General features: G+C 36.3%; 1 protein-coding gene across 1 annotated transcript in view; it reads left to right on the top strand.

The window, feature by feature from the left end:
- Window positions 1-4,976: 4,976 nt before the first annotated feature.
- Window positions 4,977-19,749, top strand: part of LOC130649096 (eukaryotic translation initiation factor 3 subunit L-like) — a 65,435-nt gene continuing 50,662 nt past the window's right edge. Inside the window, 6 exon segments of the mRNA XM_057455300.1 lie at window positions 4,977-5,447; window positions 15,889-15,904; window positions 17,765-17,850; window positions 17,977-18,011; window positions 18,100-18,179; window positions 18,257-18,318. Of these exon segments, the coding sequence (XP_057311283.1) occupies window positions 5,424-5,447; window positions 15,889-15,904; window positions 17,765-17,850; window positions 17,977-18,011; window positions 18,100-18,179; window positions 18,257-18,318 (303 nt within the window). The 5' untranslated portion in view covers window positions 4,977-5,423.

The raw sequence follows: 19,749 nt of genomic DNA, 5'->3' as shown, positions 1-19,749 counted from the left end.
CACTGTTCATGCACAGAGTGTCGGCAATTGATTCCATAACTTGCGTAATCAATACGAAAATGGGAGAGGGGGAATGTTTATCTTTTATTTATTATTTATTCATTATTTATTTATTTTCTTTTCATCTAAATTGTAAATATATAAAAATATTTGGTCGGTTTTGATTAGTTTTTTGCAAAATATTATTTTTTTTAAAGAACTATTGTATATAATAACCGACGGTAAATAAATTAAATCAATCAATCAATCAATCAGACAGGTGGCCATCGGTCTATTCCTTCCAATCACAATGAACTACGATGTATTAAGTCGTTTTCCTGAGCAGCAGGACCTAAGAACCCTGCTAACTACGTGGTCAGACCTTTAAAGTAGGTAACTTGGATATTTACGGCTTAATAAGGAGAATACACGTAAATCACGTGGTTCCATGAGCGCAGACAATTGGCCATCTGTCTATTTCTTTCAATCTCAATGAACTACGATCTATTAAGTCGTTTTCCTAAGCGCCAGGCCCTAAGGACGCTGCTAACTATGTTGACAAGCCTTTAAAGCGTGTAAAATGGCCTTTTACGGCCTAATAAGGAAAATACACGTGAACCACGTGCTTCCACCAGCCCTGACAAGTGGCCATCGGTCTATTCCTTTCAATCTCCGTGGACTACAATGTACTAAGTCGTTTTCCTGAGCGCCAGGCTCTAAGAACGCTGCTAACTACGTGCACAGACCTTTAAAGTGTGCAATATGGCAATTAACGGCCGAATAAGGAGACTACACATGAACCACGTGGCTTCACGACCCCATACAAGAAGTCATCGCTATATTCCTTCCGAACTTAATGGACTTCGAAGCAATAGGACGTTTTCCTGACCGCCAGGCTCTCAAAAAGCTGCTAACTACGTGTACAGGCTTTTAAAGTATGTAATATGGATATTTACGCCCTAATACGGATTCTACATGTAAATCAGGTGGTTCCACGAGCACAGACAAGTGGCCATCGGTTTTATCTTTTCAATCGCAATGGACTACTATGTATTAAGTCGCTTTTTTGAGCACCAGGCCCTAAGAACGCTGCTAACTACGTGCACACACCTTTAAAGTGTGCAATATGGCAATTTACGGCCTAATTAGGAGAATACACGTGAACCACGTGGTTCCACGAGCCATGACAAGAAGTAATCGCTATATTCTTTCCGAACTCAATGGACTTCGAAGCAGTAGGACGTTTTCCTGACCGCCAGGCTCTCAAAAAGGTGCTAACTACGTGCACAGACCTTTAAAGTGTGCAATATGGATATTTACGCCCTAATACAGATTCTACACGTAAATTACGTGATTCCACGAGCCCAGACATGTTGCTATCGGTTTATTCCTTTCGATCTCAATGGGCTATGACGTATTAAGTCGTTTTCCTGAGCGCCAGGCCGTAATATGGCCTTTCGCAGCCTAATAAGAAAACTACAGGAGAACCACGTGGTTCCACGAGCACAGACAGGTTGCCATCGTTCTATTTCTTTCAATCTCAATGGACTACTATTTATTTATCGTTTTTCTAAGTGCCAGGCCCTAAGAAGGCTGCTTACTACGTGGACAAGCCTTTAAAATATGTATTATGGATATTCACGGCCTAATAAGGAGATTACGCGTAAATCACGTGTTTCCACGAGCCCAGACAAGTGGCCATTGGTCTATTCCTTTCAATCTCAATGGACAACGCTTTTAAAGTGTGAAATATGGCCCATTACGGCCTAATACGGAGTCTAGAGGTAAATCACAACAAGACATGTGGCCATCGGTCTATTCCTTACAATCGCCATGGATTACCATGTATTAAGTCGTTTTCTTGAGTGCCAGACCCTAAGACCGCTCCTAACTATGTGCAAAGGCCGTTGAAGTATGTAATTTGGATATTTACGGCATAATAAGAAGACTACACGTAAATCACGTGGTTCCATGAGCCTAGACAGGTGGCCATCGGTCTATTCCTTCCAATCTCAATGAACTACGATGTATTAAGTCGTTTTCCTGAGCAGCAGGACCTAAGAACCCTGCTAACTACGTAGTCAGACCTTTAAAGTAGGTAATTTGGATATTTACGGCTTAATAAGAAGAATACACGTAAATCACGTAGTTCCATGTGCGCAGACAATTGGCCATCTGTCTATTCCTTTCGATCTCAATGGACTACGACGTATTAAATTGTTTTCCTGAGAAGGCTGCTAACTACCTGGACATGCCTTTAACCCGTGTAATATGGACTTTTACGGCCTAATAAGGAGAATACACGTGAACCACGTGGTTCTACCAGCCCAGACAAGTTGCCATCGGTGTAATCTTTCAATATCAAAAGACTTCGAAGCATTAAGTCATTATACTGATCCCCAGGCTCTCAGAACCCTGCCAACTACGTGTACAGGCCTTCCAAGGCTGTAATATGGCCATTTTCGGCCTAATACGGAGTTTGAACGTTAATCACGTGATTCCACGAGCCCAGACAAGTTGCTATCGGTTAATTCCTTTCAATCTCAATGAACTACGGAATATTAAGTCGTTTTCCTGAGAACCACGCCCTAAGAGCGCTTCTAACTACGTGGACAAGCCTTTAAAGTATGTAATTTCGATATTCACGGCCTAATAAGGAGACTACACGTGAACCACGTGGTTCCACAAGTCCAGACAAGAAACCATCGCTATATTCCTTCCGAACTCAATGGACTTCGAAGCAATAGGTCGTTTTCCTAGCCGCCAGGCTCTCAAATAGCTGCTAACTACGTGTACAGGCCTTTAAAGCGTGTAATATGGCCCATTACCGCCTAATACGGAGTCTACAAGTAAATCATGTGGTTCCACGAGCCCAAACAAGTGGCCATCGCTATATTACTTTCAATCTCAAAGGACTACGAAATATTAAGTCGTTTTCTTGAGAACCAGGCTCTCAGAACACTCCTAACTACGTGGACATCCCTTTAAAGCGTGTAATATGGCCCATTACCGCCTAATACGGAGTCTACATGTAAATCACGTGGTTCCACCAGCCAGACAAGTGGCCATTGGTCTAATCCATTCAATCTCAATGGACTACGAAACACCAAGTCGTTTTCCTGAGCGCCAGGCTCTAAGAACGCTGCTAACTACATGCACAGGCCTTTAAAGCGTGTAATATGTCCCGTTACGGCCTAATACGGAAGCTACAGGTAAATCAACTGACTCCGAGAGCACACACAAGTGGCCTTCGGTCTATTCCTTTCAATTTCAATTGACTACGATGTATTAAGTCATTTTCCTGAGCGCCAGGCCCTAAAAACGCTGCTAATTACGTGGACAGGCCTTTAAAGGTTGTAATATGGCCATTTACGATTTAAAGCAGAGTCTACACGTAAATCACGTGGTTCCACGAGCCCAGACAACTTGTCATCCGTCTATTCCTTTCAATCTCAATGGACTACTATTTATTTAGTGGTTTTTCTGAGCTCCAGGCCCTAAGAATGCTGCTAACTACGTGGACAAGCCTTTAAAATAGTTATTATGGATATTCACGGCTTAATAAGGAGACTACGCGTAAATCACGTGGTTCCACGAGCCCAGACAAGTCGCCATTGGTCTATTCCTGTCAATCTCAATGGATTACTATGTATTAAGTCGTTTTCTTGAGCACCAGGCTCTAAGAACGCTGCTAACTACGTGGACATGCCTTTAAACCGTGTAATATGGCCTTTTACGGCCTAATAAGGAGAATACACGTGAACCACGTGGTTCCACCAGCCCAGACAAGTTGCCATCGGTCTAATCTTTCAATATCAATAGACTTTGAAGCGTTAAGTCGTTTTAATGACCGCCAGGCTCTCAGAACGCTGCCAACTACGTGTACATGCCTTCCAAGGCTGTAATATGGCCATTTTCGGCCAAATACGGATTTTAAACGTAATTCACGCGATTCCACGAGCCCTGACAAGTGGCCATCGGTCTATTCCTTATAATTTCAATGGACTACGAAATACCAAGTCTTTTTCCTGAGAACCACGCCCTAAGAACGCTGGTAACTACGTGGACAATCCTTTAAAGTTTGTTTTATTGATATTCACAGCATAATCAGGAGACTACACGTTAATCACGTGGTTCCACGAGGCCAGACAACTTGTCATCGGTTTATTCCTTTCGATCTCAATGGACTACGACGTATTAAATCGTTTTCCTGAGCGCCAGGCTCTACGAAGGCTGCTAACTACCTGGACATGCCTTTAAACCGTGTAATATGGACTTTTACGGCATAATTAGGAGAATACACGTGAACCACGTGGTTCTACCAGCCCAGACAAGTTGCCATCGGTGTAATCTTTCAATATCAAAAGACTTCGAAGCATTAAGTCATTATACTGACCCCCAGGCTCTCAGAACTTTGCCAACTACGTGTACAGGCCTTCCAAGGCTGTAATATGGCCATTTTCGGCCTAATACGGAATTTGAACGTTAATCACACGATTCCACGAGCCCAGACAAGTTGCTATCAGTTAATTCCTTTCAATCTCAATGGACTACGGAATATTAAGTCGTTTTCTTGAGAACCACGCCCTAAGAGCGCTTCTAACTACGTGGACAAGCCTTTAAAGTATGTAATTTCGATATTCACGGCCTAATAAGGAGACTACACGTGAACCACGTGCTTCCCCCAGCCCTGACAAGTGGCCATCGGTCTAATCCATTCAATCTCAATGGACTACGAAGCATTAAGTCTTTTTCCTGAGCCCCATGCTCTAAGAACGCTGCTAACTACGTGCACAGACCTTTAAATGGTGCTATGGCCTTTCGCAGCCTAATAAGAAAACTACAGGAGAACCACGTGGTTCAACGAGCACAGACAAGTTGCCATCGGTCTATTCCTTTCCATCTCAATGGACTACTATGTATTAAGTCGTTTTTGTGAGCGTCAGGCCCTAAGAAGGCTGCTAATTACGTGGACAGGCCTTTAAAGTATGTAATATGGATATTTACGCCATAATACGGATTCTACACGTAAATCACGTGATTCCACGAGCCTAGACATGTTGCTATCGGTTTAGTCCTTTCAACCTCAATGGACTACTATGTATTAAGTCGTTTTCTTGAGCGCCAGGCTCTAAGAACGCTGCTAACTACGTGGACAGGCCTTTAAAGTGTTAATATGGCTTTTTACGGCCTAAAGGAGACTACGGATGAACCACGTGGTTCACGTCCACAGACAAGTGGCCAACGATCTATTTTTCATAGTGCCCTACCTAGGACAAAAGTTTTCAAAATCGGGCACCGGAAGCAAGACAAATATTTTCGCCCGTCTTTGTATAACTCCCGACCTTGTGTGGGACACCTGTCTGTCATAAGTGTCGCGTGTTCTTTTGAGGCAAAGCTTTGACCACATTAGTGCTTTTGACTGCAAGGAGAAGAAAGAAATAATGGGAGAAGATTTTGGACGCACAGTCAGTTTTTTCGATATTTGTTAAGGGAAATTTAGGATGTGTGTTCTTAGATCTGGTTTAACATGCTTTAAATTTTCTGATCATTTTTTAACCAAAATTGCCAACATATTTAAATTCAGCACCAAAGTCTATTGAAACATAGACATTTTCAAGTTTATACACTATGTACAATTATTAGTAGCCAAACTTTAATATTTTATGAAGAAATGACCACCCAAATCAACTATAATGCACTCAAACTCTTATAAAATTTTAAAACTTTAAATTACAATAAATCCGGTTCTAATAGACCACTTTCCACATGACATAGTTGTTTTGATTTTATTTTGAGAACAATGGGCATGCGCGCAATTTTGTGTAGGTAAAAAAGCAGGACCCGCACAGGGTAAAGTGGTTATTAAGGAAGATTAAAGATTTTTTTGGGTAGCATAAGATCCAAGAGGAACTGGAATTAAATTTTAACTATATAAATGAGTTGCAAATGTTTACAAAGTTCCGTATATGCGGGTGCATCCTGACAGGCAAGAAAAGAAGGACCACATAGCCAAATTGAATCTTTAAAAAAAATAAATTGGAATTTTTTTTTCTCAACTATTATCTTTCTGTTTAATTACCTATTTTAGCATCAGTGTATTTTTTTACACTTAATATTTTTGATCGTTGCGGTCTGTTGTTCATATTTTTTGCCTGTGCACATGCGTGCGCATGTCCATTGTTCTCGATGCAAAATCAAAACATTACGTCATGTTGCAACTTATCTATTCTTAAAAAATTTCATCAATTTTGAGCGAATATATCTCTCTTGGATGGATTTCTTCGATTACTTTGGTCTGTTGTTCATATTTTCTGCCTACAATAATGCTTGCGCATGTGCAAAAAATGAAAAAAACTTTTTAACTTTTGTAAACATTGGCAAGTCAAGTATAATCTTTTGGTATTCAAAAGTTCCTATCTTAGATAATTTTCGCTGATAAATCCAATTATACCACTCTTATCCTCGAAAGATTTTTTTTTAAATTTGATAATGTTAATCTGGTCTAAGAATAGCTATAGTCAGCTACGAGTAGTTATGGTACCCCTAGCTCTAACAGGAAAATATATAATCCTGGCCCAAATATTTCTCAGCTATTCGGCGATTAGGTTCAGCTATGTTGCTGTAGTGATGATTGACATTTGGCTTAATTGACTTTGTGCTACATCCACCATTTTTTTTTTAAATTTCGCTGGGTTAAAACAAACCTAGTTCGGGGAAAAATGCTAATAAAATGGAAATAGAAAATAACTAGCTAACGAATGGTAATCACAATCAAAATCTGTCTGGAAATGATGCTTAGCTATCTAGATTTAGCTCTCTCTTCACCTAAAATACGGAAACTTTTCACCTAAAAAAATTGTTATGATGTCAACCGAATCACTGATTAGACGTGACATAGTTGTTTTAATTTCATTTTGAGAACAATGGGCATGTGTGCACTTTTGTGTAGGTAAGAAAGCAGAATTCTTGCAGGGTAAAATGGCTATGAATAAAGAAAGTTTTTTTATATATAAGATCCAAGAGAAACTGGATTTAAATTTGAACTATATATACTCTTCTATATATTCTTCATAAAAAGGTTCACTAATTTTATGCTATTATTTCTTTTTTTGGATGGATTTTTTTATTACTGTGGTCTGTTGTTTATATTTTCTACCTACAGAAATGCTTGCGCATGTGCAAGAAAACCGCAAACGTTTTAGCTTTTGTGAAATTCAGGATATGTCTATTCAGATCAAGGATTTAAGGATTAAAGAGAATTGAAAAATAGAAGTACTTGTGCCACCTTGGCTTAAGTTTTAATAAAGTCATGAATTTTTATTGGAGAGTGAGCTGGCTTTCAAAAACTGCGGGCAGCAAGTGATGAGATAGAAAACTCATTTCAATGTTTTTGAACGAGCTTCTTCTTCTCCTTCTCCTTCTCCTTCTCCTTCTCCTTCTCCTTCTCCTTCTTCAAATTGTTGCTGCATAACTTTTAAAAACAAGTTTTTGAGAATGCAAGTATGTCGTAACATTCTCCTCCATTGTTATTTTTATTATTTTTTGTTGTTGTTCCGATCATACATTCTTTATAAAATTATTTTTATTTCGCTGACCGACCGACTGTAAGCTACTATCGATTTCGCCCGTAGAATAACTAATTAAATTGGAGTCGCCCAAGTTGTAAAAATTACTGATCTATATATAACCTTTTGACCTACTCAAGTGAGTATTGCCAATTTATACATTTTATACGTCGACCAATGCTGAATGGTGTCTTGAATTACGAAGACTGCAACCGCCCCTAACCGTTTTCAAGCTTTAAAGGGGGCTGATTCAGTCCACCTCCCCCAACCTACCTGTACCCTTTTTTATATGTGTGCCATGTTGAACGTTCGGGATCACTCAAAATGTTTGTATGTTTTTTTTCCTATAATTATACAAACGCTACGAAGTACTTCGTTTCGTGTAACGAATGTCATACGAAGTGCTTCGTTTAAAATAAAAAATGTAAACGAAGTTTATACGAACTTTTTTAATATATGATACGAACTTAAACAAAGTTTTTTTATCGTACAAAATGAAATGATACGAACTTTGAACAAAGTAAATTGTTATACCAACTTTAAACGAACTTCAAAAGTACCGGCGTAATTGCGCATAATTATTTCAATAGGAAACCAGAAACAAAAGAATTAAACAATTTTTTTAAAAGACAAAAAGAATTGATACAAACTTTAAACGAAACCTGAAATAAAAAAAGTAAAATATACGAGGTTGACTTCTTTGAAAAGACTAGTTAAATTGCATATTCATAGGTTCAATCTACACAATCTACAGCGATCTTTTTGCTTTCTAGGATCTTGTTTTCATGATTTTTAAACAATCTACGATGATCTTTCCATTTTCTATGATCCTGTTTTCATGATTTTTAAACGATCTACGACGATCTTTTCGCTTTCTACGATCTTGTTTTCATGATTTTTAAACGATCTACAGAATCTTTTAGTTTTATACGATCCCGTTTTTATGAATTTTAAACGATCTACGGAGATGTTTTTGCTTTCTATGATGCCATGGAGGCGATCCCTAAAGACCTTAGATAATAAATCCAATTAAAATAAACGAAGTTCGTATAACAAAACGAACTTTATAATTGTTGAAAAAATTTCAATATAAAACTATAGATAATAGTCCAATTATAATAAACAAACTTCGTATAAGCAAGTTTTTATACAAACTTCTTTAAAAATGATACGAACTACATACGAACATTATTTTAAGTGATACGAACTGTATATTAACTTGTAATTTTGATGATACGAAAAAGTTCGTATTAAAAATAAAATGTTACGAAAGATTTAATAAATCGATACGATGTTTTTTATACGAATTATACGAACAAACATTTTAAACAAACATAAGTTCTTGACATAAAAATCATGCACATCTAATTTAGCTGTGTGAAAAGATATGCAAATTTATTTTTTTTAAATCCTTTGAGAGAACTTTACGCAGAATTATTTTTATCTTTTTTAAAAAATACAAGCATTCAAAAATACCAAGAAGAAACAAACCCAACCTATCAAACACAAAACCTTCCATTAGCCCCTGGGACATCAACATCAACAGAGTGTCAACAAAATCTTTCACAGCCAGCTTCTTCAGAACCCCCTGTCACAGTGGTAGATGATATAGGAGGTGAGCATGAAACAGAAACTGAAAGTCAGGCACCACCAAGTCTGTCCAATGAAGACGAAGAAGATGACATCACCCTGCCAAAAACACAACCAGAAACCTACATTAGGGAAAACCAACGATTGTCAACAGAGTACCCTGAATCGCATGAAGATAGCCAAAAACCAAAACCAACATGCAGATTCTACATTAAAGGAAAATGCAAATTTGACAGAATCTAAGGTAAAGAATGCAAGTTCTTGCACCCACCACCATGTAAGCCCTTTTTATCTCATGGAACCAATGCAAGAAAGGATGCACTCTTGGCAATAAATGTACCTCCTTCCACCCATTAATCTGCTCAACGTCACTCACAAAGAAAGAGTGTTACAACCTAATATGCAACAAAAGCCATATAAAAGGAACAAATAGAATCAGACCATTAATGAGTACCGTGATCAGCCCACCCAACCAAGACCAAATGCTGCCTTAAACCACAAACACAGATTTTTTAGAATACATCCACCACATGGAATACAGGCTTCTTGTGGCAATGGATACCAAAATCAAAGCCATGACTACCCAACAGACCTACAATCCTTACCCAAACCAAAATCAAGTACCAATGCTCAATTAACACAACATCCTTCCCTTCTGTCAACCAGCAAAACCGCTAACCCACCTCATATCACTTCCACATCAACAAATAACAAACAACCAGATCCCAAAGAGGTACTGAACTTCTTCTCATATATTAACATACAAGGACTGAAACCAAAAACTGTTCTATCTAAAGTTTCATATATCTCTGACATACTTCATACCAAAAAGCAACTCTTTATTGGTCTTACAGAAACCTGGTTACACAACCATACAGATGCCGAACTACACATAAACGGTTACAAAATCTTTTGAACAGATAGCACTCGTAGAAAGACATCCCAACTCAGGTGGTGTAGCCATGTTTGTTCGAAACGACCTAGCAGCCACCTTCAAACCAGTCCTAAACTACTCAGACAATGCAATACAGATCATCGTCATCTTCTCAGAGCATGAGAACTTAGCCCTAGCTACTATATACCGCCAACCAGATGACCACCAAAACAACAGATCAACATCAGTAAACTACTCACAAGCAATAAATGAGCTACATCAAGTACTGAACATCTCCCTATCTCCAGACATATACATAACGGGTGACTTTAACCTACCTCACACCAACTGGTCGGATTGCACCCAAACCAAAATAGTAGCAGAGGTGAAAAAGAAATGATCACCATCACAAACAACCTACTACTTGAACTCCGTCTCACCCAAATCATCCGCAAACCTACACACATTGCTGGAAACATACTTGATCTTGTATTCACCAACAACACCAACATGATTCACGATATCTCATTTATACCTATGCTCAGATCGATATCACACCACTGCTTCCTAGATATATCAACATCTTATTACCCTCACATACCCCACAACAGACAATTCCTAGAGTCTTCTCATCCCCTTTCGATCTTCTAAATTATCAGAGTGAAAGTGTAAACTGGACTTGCATAACGGAAAACCTCCAAACAGTCAACTGGGAGCGGGAATTCCAAGATCTTGATGTACCGGACATGCTAAAGAAATTTTACAACATCTGCACCAAGGCATCAGAAATACATGTCCCACCAAGAAAGATAGAACAAACCAACAGAAATAAAATTCCAAGAGAGAGAATGGCACTCATGAGAAGAAGAACCAGGATAAACAACAAATAGTACGCGTTACATCGCCAATACGTACTGATAGGCTCCAGGCAGAACTCATTCAGATTGAAAAGTCACTACAATTCTCATATAGAAATTCAACCATCATGCAAGAAGAGAAAGCCAAAGAATCAATAAAGCGCAACCCCAAATTCTTCTTCTCCTATGCAAAAAAAGTTCTCAAATGTTAAATCCACTGTTGGTCCTCTAATCGACGAGAGTGGGAACTACATCTGTGATTCAAAAAAGATAGCTGACATACTACTGACACAGTACTGCAAGATGTTTAGCACACCAAAACAGTACACAAACAAACAAAACCAAAGTCCAAGCAAACCCTCACTACAAAACGTGATATTCGATGAAACACACTTCATTAAGGCAATCAATGAACTCTCAGCAAACTCCTCTTCTGGTCCTGATGGATTCCCATCAATCCTACTGAAAAAGTGCAAAAACGTCATAGCCACCCCACCCAAGCTGATTTGGACGAAATCATTTGAAGAAGGAACCATTCCAGACACACTAACCAGTGCTATATAATAACCCAAAACACAAGAGTGGAAGCAAAACTAAAGCTGAAAACTACCGCCCAATTGCCCTAACATCTCACATCATAAAGGTCTTTCAAAAGGTTGTACGAAATCAAATTGTGTCATTCATGGAAGAAAATAACCTGTTCAACAGCTCCCAACATGGTTTTCGTGGTGGACGGTCATGTCTGAGCCAGCTTCTTGACCATTTCGACAACATTCTACAAATACTCTGCAACAACTCAAACGCTGATGTTGTATACCTGGATTTCACAAAAGCATTTGACAAGGTCGATATAGACATAGCCCTTAAGAAGATAGAAAACTTAGGTATCAAAGGCAAACTACTCAAATGGCTGAAGTCCTTCCTAAAACAGAACCCAGGTCACCACTAACGCACCACAAAAGTCATCTCTGGCGTACCAAAAGGAAGTGTGCTTGGACTGCTGATCTTCCTGATCCTTATGGGGGATATTGATCTTTCTGTAAAGGACGCATCACTCTCAAGCTTTGCAGATGATACAAGACTTACAATGAAGGTTAGCTCTGAAAGTGACATTGAAAAAATGCAAGCAGACACAAACTCTGTCTACGAATGGAGTAAACAAAGCAACATGATGTTCAACCATACAAAGTTTGAACTCCTGCAGTACCGAAAAAACCTAGATCTGAAGTCAAAGTCAAAGTACAAAACAACATCATCAACACAAATCCAACCAAAAGCACAAACCAAAGATCTTGGAATACTAATGACAGATGATGCTACCTTGAAATCGCATATAAATAAAATCGTAGAAAATACAAACCAACTTACAAGCTGGATTCTTCGAGTCTTTCGATCGTGATCACCAGAAGTTCTCCTACCACTATGGAAATCCCTTGTCATCCCTAGACTCGAGTACTCCTCTTAACTCTGGTCTCCTGCTAGTAAAGGACAAATCAAGGTACTAGAAGCTCTGAAATGGAGCTACCTGAAAAAGATCAACTGTGTACACAGAATGAATTACAACAACGCACTTAAACAGCTCAAATTGTACTCATTACAACGACGACGTGAACGCTATCAAGCCAAATACAGTTGGAAAATAGCTGAAGGCATTGTCCCAAACCTTCACCCACACATGCAAACCCATGCAACACAAAGAAAAGGGCGTCTCTTTCAACTACCATCTGTGCTGAACAATTCCACAAGCTACGCTAAACTACACAACAGCTTCCCTTATCAAGCTCCAAGAACCTTCAATGCCCTGCCCAAGTCTCCAAGAAGCATCACTTTATGTCCAGTTTTCAAGTTTAAAACAGCCCTCGACAGGTTTCTCAAAACTCTCCCAGATGAACCTCCGATCCCCGGGACAAATGAAGCCTCAGAAAATAGTATAGTCACTGTAGTTCGATCTAATCCTCATCCTCCTCTCTTTAGAGATGGAGTAGAAGAAGATGAATAAGTGACTGACGTCTGTCGTCCACGACAGGCGTGAAGCTACAACTTTAAAAGTTAACATAAGTGTAACATAAGTAAGTAACAAGTTTTCTTTGTCAGTGTACAAATATAAGTTAATACAGCCATTATAATTTTCAAGCAGTCACTACCTTTAACATTCCAACCTGCTACTGAGATAAGAAAGGTCCACCTTGTATTATTGTGGTTAGAAACCATAAAATTTTCATGGACATTGTTGTGTTTTGTAGGTTAGTGGAGTTATGAATAGTCTTTAAAAAGATGAACTTGGATGACATATTCCAATAATATGGCACTGTTTCTTTTTTTTATATTTAAATAGCTAACTATCCATATGCTATCTTAGTTCTATTTTTATTCTGTCCAAATGGGCAGTTTTATGCTAGCTAGCTTTGGTGGGAGTGAGGATAAGAATTGGTTCATTACCTGTAAAAAAGTAGTAATAAACTAGCTATAGCTACATATCTGTTCTTCGTTTTCTTGAAAATACCCTTCCATCAATTGCGACCAGGGAGATATGGCTAGCATCATCGCAAGTTCTGTTTGAGGCCTTATGCGTTGTTTAATCGTTGCTTAATCAGAAAGTTACCGAAATATGACCAGGTTATACTGGGATTGTGATGAAATTGCAATATTTTTTTTTGTATAGGGATGAAATCTTATAGAAATGCTATATACTCTGCACTGCAGTTACTTTTATTTTATTTGACTATAATAATGAGGAAAGAGATTCGCTTTTCTCCGCAAAAATTGATAATGCCAGAACCGATACTATACCAACAAACAATTTGTCGGTATTGTGGGTTTATCATTTCTTGAACATAATAATATGAAACTAAACAGACAAAGCAAAACGATAAACAATTTGTGATTACTGAGTATACTGGGTTGAGCCAAAAATATGTTCATTATAAATGTATACTAAATGGAAAGATTAAAGCATAGTAGCAGGGGAGTGTGACAATAACGATGCAGAGCTGGGCAGCACACTATCCCTATGTGCATAGCTATATCTAGAACATCCTACCTATATAATATCTCGCTAGGATAAAAAGCTGGGTAACTTTTTTAGGAAAATAATTATAGTTATATGAAGTTTAAGTAACGTAGGTAATCATATTAGATCTTACAGTATAGAATGTAAACTTTGGGGGAGTAAGAAGCAAGATGTTTGTTGGCTAGCTAGCTAGCTCTAGATAGCCAACAGTAAAAGTGCCAAAAATGCACACTTAATCAACACATATTTATAAGTTTTGTCTCACTACCACTACCAATACCCTCTATATACTTTTATCCACAACGATCCTCCCAATATGGCAGTCAAAAATTATAAAACCAACATTTGTTGATAACTAAGGTCGGAACAAGTAAGCAACTTAGCGTCCTAAACTTTATCCAAACTAACCTCGTTTATATGCAATGTTTTGATTTTACACCACTACAACAGAAATGCTGCAAATAAAACCCTTTGTTACTTTTTTATTGTTTATGGTCAATTACAACTCGCATCTATTGCTGGCAAGTTTGTTTAGAAAGATAAATCTATAAAAAACTGGATTTTGGAGGAATAAATAGTATTTCAAATATTTCACAAAAATAAACACAAACAGAATTAGACCAAACTTTTACATGCTACACGCAGGTAATGAAGATATTATACTAAAAAAAACACACTAAATAACACAAAATAATAAGAATACAATGGGTCAAATTTTATTTATAATGTCGTTTTCAAAGGAATTTCGTTAATAATTTTTACCTATGCCAAATTTAAAGGGATCCTTAGGTCCCTTTACTTGAAATATTTATGCGAGATATTCTCAATGGTATATCCACTTTTTGTTGTAACTTTATGTGACTCGAGATATAGCTTTTCAAACATAATTTTTCTTGTTGCTCCACCGTGATTACAACCTTCCCTTCATTAAACTGCTTCAATTATTACTGACTGTTATAGCCAAAATGGATGCCTTTTTACCACAAAGAGCTAGTTTGAATTTTTTAACAAAGGTTGAAGTGACAGTCAAGTGGTAAGAAAAACAATTATTTAAAAATCAATATCAGGAGTCACATGAACTTTTAACAAAAAGTGGATATATAATTTGGAATTTCTCGTGCAAATCTTTCTGGCAAGTGCAACATGGTCTCTTTAACTTCATTGCTTTTTTGACCTACCTAGTGCACTGTTCTTATAATTGGATCATTAGTTTTTTCTGACTTTTTGTGCAAAGATAGAGAACAATCGCCCCTCAAATGTGACAAGGTTTTTTTTTGAGAACTCTTTTTTTTGTTCCAATAATGGTAGATTCATGGGCAAAATGAGTCAGAACGGTTCAAAAAGTGGATTTTAGAACTTAGAATGTTCAAAATTTTTGATAATAACTAGCACAGACAGTGTTCATTATTTGAATTGTTGTGTTGTTTAAAAGACGATTTAATCAATAAATCAAAATAGGTCCATTGAAGTTTCGATTGCTCTGTTTTGTTTGTTTTGTTTGTGATTGTCTTCTTTGGTCTTTTGTTTCTTTTCAATGTCTGGATTGTTATATTTTTGCGAGCCGGCAAAATGTTTTTGATATTTTGATTTCAAATTTGTCTATATTTTTATATTTATGTTAATAAATTAATAATTTGTTAAAAACCATATTTAAACCATGCAACACATTCTGGAGCACTTTGATTTTGATCTGTGCAGTTATTTCCACTGAAGTAGGTGGAATATACATTTGAATCTCAAATGCCAGAGAAATATAGCCCTTTAATTCACACAAAATTTTCTCTGTTTAAAGTAGCATGCTAAGTGTCAACTTTTATTAGAACTTGACTAATACACATCTTTAAAAGCATGCCACAAACACTTGATGTGTACTGACAACATATTTTGTAAAGGAAGTTGAATTGGGACTGTTTAAGTATTTTTAATTTAATATTGGTTATGATAACGCTGATGTTTGTAATGATGGTATGGTATTACTATGCATCTAATTTCTTTCTATATTTATTTTAGGTGACTCAGGAAGATGGTAAGATTTTACAAATTGTACTTTACTCTCCAGAGGCTGATTTCAAAACTTATTAGAGCATAAGTAGCCTCTGCAGGTGACAATCCTGGTCATAAGAACAGCTGAGGGTCATATAATTAATGTAGGTGTGTTGTGAATACCCACATAGCTCGCTTAAGGATAAAGTAGACCTTTTTGACACATGTTCAACATATTCAAATAATCTCCTTTACATGCCACTTTTTAAAAAAAACTTGTAAATTTTTAAAAAACTGGAATGAAAAAAATAATTAAAAAGCACCCTCCTTCATTAAAGCGTTGGTAACTTCCATCATTTTTTTTTCATTAAAAAACACCTCATTCTGTTACTCCTATTCAGCTCTACAATTTCTTACAACATTTTTCAAAAAAGTATTCCTTCCAAAGTTATGATGCATTTTGTTTTAAAATACTACATAAATCAAAGAATTTACCTCTTTTGATGAATCATTTGTCAATAGCTCGATAATTATTCAATTTTTGAAATAAAAAAGTAAAACATTGTAAACAGACATATAATGGTTTTAAAAAACAGTTTTGACAGTTTTAGACAAAATGGAGGGGAGTTATAAACGCAAACATGCAGTGTATGGACCAGATTTTTTGTTTCAAGAAAAAACTGCTCAAACATTTTCTCTGATACCTGCGCAAAAGGTGTAATTTTAGAATTTTACTTGAAGAATAATTAATGACTCAAAACATTTTTTGTATAAAATTAAAGTAAGTTAAAAAATTGATAACGTAAAAGATGACAATAAAGAATAATGATAGAAAAATAAATTGTAACAGAACAGCATGATAATGACAAACCTTTCTGAACTGTTGTTTTCCAAACCTGCTTCTCATTCTAAATCATGGCAAATTAACCCTTATAACTAGATATTTTAATGAAGGTATTTTTTACATAGAATTTTATGCATTTAATTCTTTTGTCACATAAGTTGTTACAAAGTGTAATTAAAGACTCTTGCTTTTGCTATGCGTTCAGGCTGAAAATCCTGGACACTTCTAATTGTCCACAATAGTCTTGATTTTTGACCAACGAAAAAATTAACTTAATAGGCCATATTAAATTCTTGGCCATCACTCTGAATGCCAGGGATAAAATATTTATTTTAAGCGCTGTTGATTTGTTTTGCTTTCATATTTATTTGAACAATTATATGCAGTGCAGTGTGGCATATACCATCATAAAAAATCGCAACTTTTCTTTCAAAATAATACTTTTGCAATAAAATTCATACATAATGTGCATACATAATTTTGGCTATAACAGTCAGTAATAAGTAAAGAGGACCTGACATAAAAAAGACTGAAGCTAGTTTAAAAATTTTAACGAACTAGGAAGTTCATAATAGCGGTCAATGCTGCATAATTAAATAGCTTTATCTAGAGTCGCACAGAGTTTTAACAAAAAGTGGATATACCATTCGGAAATTCTCATACAAATCTGTCATGTCAGGGGCTGATCCAGAAATTTATTTTTGGCGTGGATAGCGCCGCAGACGAATTTTTTTTAGGGCAAAAAAAATACATGGCTTTAGCATATGCACTGTCTTTTTTTCATGAAAATATATCTTCTCTGTGGTTGAAGACTATAGAAATAAAGCAGTTTTCAAGCATTTTAAGTTACGTGTCTCTAACTTAGTCGCCCAAATTAGATGTTCCCAAAATCGGTATACCGAAGTCTAAATTTGCCTGGATCACCTCTTGCATGTTAGTCCAACTGTAAAAGTACCTCAGAATACCTTTAAAATTACCATTCAAACTGTCACAGTTCTTGCCACCAGTATCTGGATTATAAAGGATACACTTTCAGTATCATTTTCTATTATTATATAGTAGTCGATCACACTGTGCCTGGCTATTTGGTATCTGAAATTGTGCAAAACTTTATTGTGTATTTTCACAAACAAATTTGTGACAGAGTGAGTATCTGATTATAATTATTTATTTTTTTTTTTCTCTTTTTTTTTATTTAAAACTATTTTCCACTCTGGTAAAGTTTGTATGCATCTACTAATGGATCTAATAGATTACCTATTTCCTTTAAGAATGTATACGAGATCCAGCAAATATATGACGAGGGGTAAGTTTTTATGCACTGTTTGGAAAGTTTAAGAATTTTGTGGAAGCCACAAACAAAATAACAAGATATGAGACATTATTTTTTTTAGTTTTAACAGACTAACAGAAGAATATTTTTCAAAATGTGCATGGCCAGAAGCAGAAGATATTGCTCCACTGGTTCAAGATGGTATAAGAACCTGGTATTTTTAACAAAAATTCAAAATGATGATAATCTGGTAAAACATATAATTTACTTTTTCATAGATAAACTGTTTTTGACATTGTACAAAGAATTATACTACAGACATATTTATGCAAAATTAAAGGTAGGTATAATAAAAAAATAGTGTTTATTATTATTCTTTTTATTATGCGATATTTATCATTTTTTAATTTAAAGGTGATCAAGGCAAATAATATTAGTTAAAATGACACAGAATATATTTTAAATAGATAAGACCCAGTTAATTGTTTAAGATATAAAACGTCAAAACTATATCTTCACATGTCCATGGCTCCAATGATGGTTTAAAAGAAGGTTTACAGATGGTTGAAAAAAAGTCATTACTTATGTGTTAAAATGTGAAAAAAGTTCACACCGTCTCATCCAGCAAAAGAGTTTTGACTGTGCATTCAATGATAAAAATACAGCTCATTAGAGTACGTTGATCACATTGGTTAATTTTGAGGAGGTGCTAAATAAAACATTGATAAATGTGCTGTGTCAAAGAGCAGTAAAGAATAAAAGCAATTTGGAAAATTTGCAATTCTTAAAACTTAAAGGGACACTACAGTGAAAAAAAAATATTTGAAAAAAATGTTATTTTGATAAGACAATACATAAATATGTCAGAGTAAACCTTTTACAATCATTAAAAATCTTTATTTATACCTTAATCGGGTCTGTAAACAACAAGGTCGCGTAGAGTCGAGAGGAGAAGGTCCGAATAAATAAGCATACATGACATCCCACAGAAAGTCCGTGAGCTCAGCAGCTCACCTTCTAAAAGTTTGTTTACTTACTGTTTACATTGTTCGTTGATAAGGCGTCTTGTAATAATGACGAAGATTATAACTTAGAAAACATAGAATCGGATAATTCTCTTCATGAAAAAGACTTTACAAAGCTACAGCCACACGATTTCGAACCTCTTGTGTCTCAAATGGGAGAAATTAATAATGATGCAAAGTGACGAGGTGTCTTTTACTGACTCAAAGTAACGTTCTTAGCAAAGTATTTTCTTTTTAAAGAAATAAAAAATATATTTAATCACTTTTTTTCAACATTCTTTTGTCAAAAAACTTTATCATTTGCTTCATTAAAAAAACTTTCTTACTTTACAAGCCAATTTATTTTTATTTCACAATTCAGCAATATTTTTCCTCTGCACGTGCTTTTTTGCGCACAAATGCAAACAAATTTTATGTCATCGTCATCATCATTCTCGGCTTAACGTCCGTTTTCCATGCTAGCATGGGTTGGACGGGGTATATTAATGACCCTCTTCCAATCTGATTTAGACTGTGTTAGATCTAAACTCAACTTACTCTGTATCAAGTCTGTCCTTATAACCTCCTGCCAAGTCTTCCTCGGTCTGCCTCTGGGCTTTGCCCCAGGAACTATCAAGTCTCTACACTTTCTTACCCAATTATCCTCCTCCATTCTTTCCAAGTGCCCCAGCCAATTCAATCTTCCTCTTTTCCTTTATACACTGGTCAACCTCATTATTCCACCACCAGGTCTGTCTATGTCTAGC

This window comes from Hydractinia symbiolongicarpus, chromosome 7 (genome assembly GCF_029227915.1).
Source record: "Hydractinia symbiolongicarpus strain clone_291-10 chromosome 7, HSymV2.1, whole genome shotgun sequence".
Lineage (NCBI taxonomy): Eukaryota > Metazoa > Cnidaria > Hydrozoa > Anthoathecata > Hydractiniidae > Hydractinia > Hydractinia symbiolongicarpus.
The sequence above is the reverse complement of the archived record's forward strand: the minus strand, read 5'-3'. Positions and strand labels throughout refer to the sequence as shown.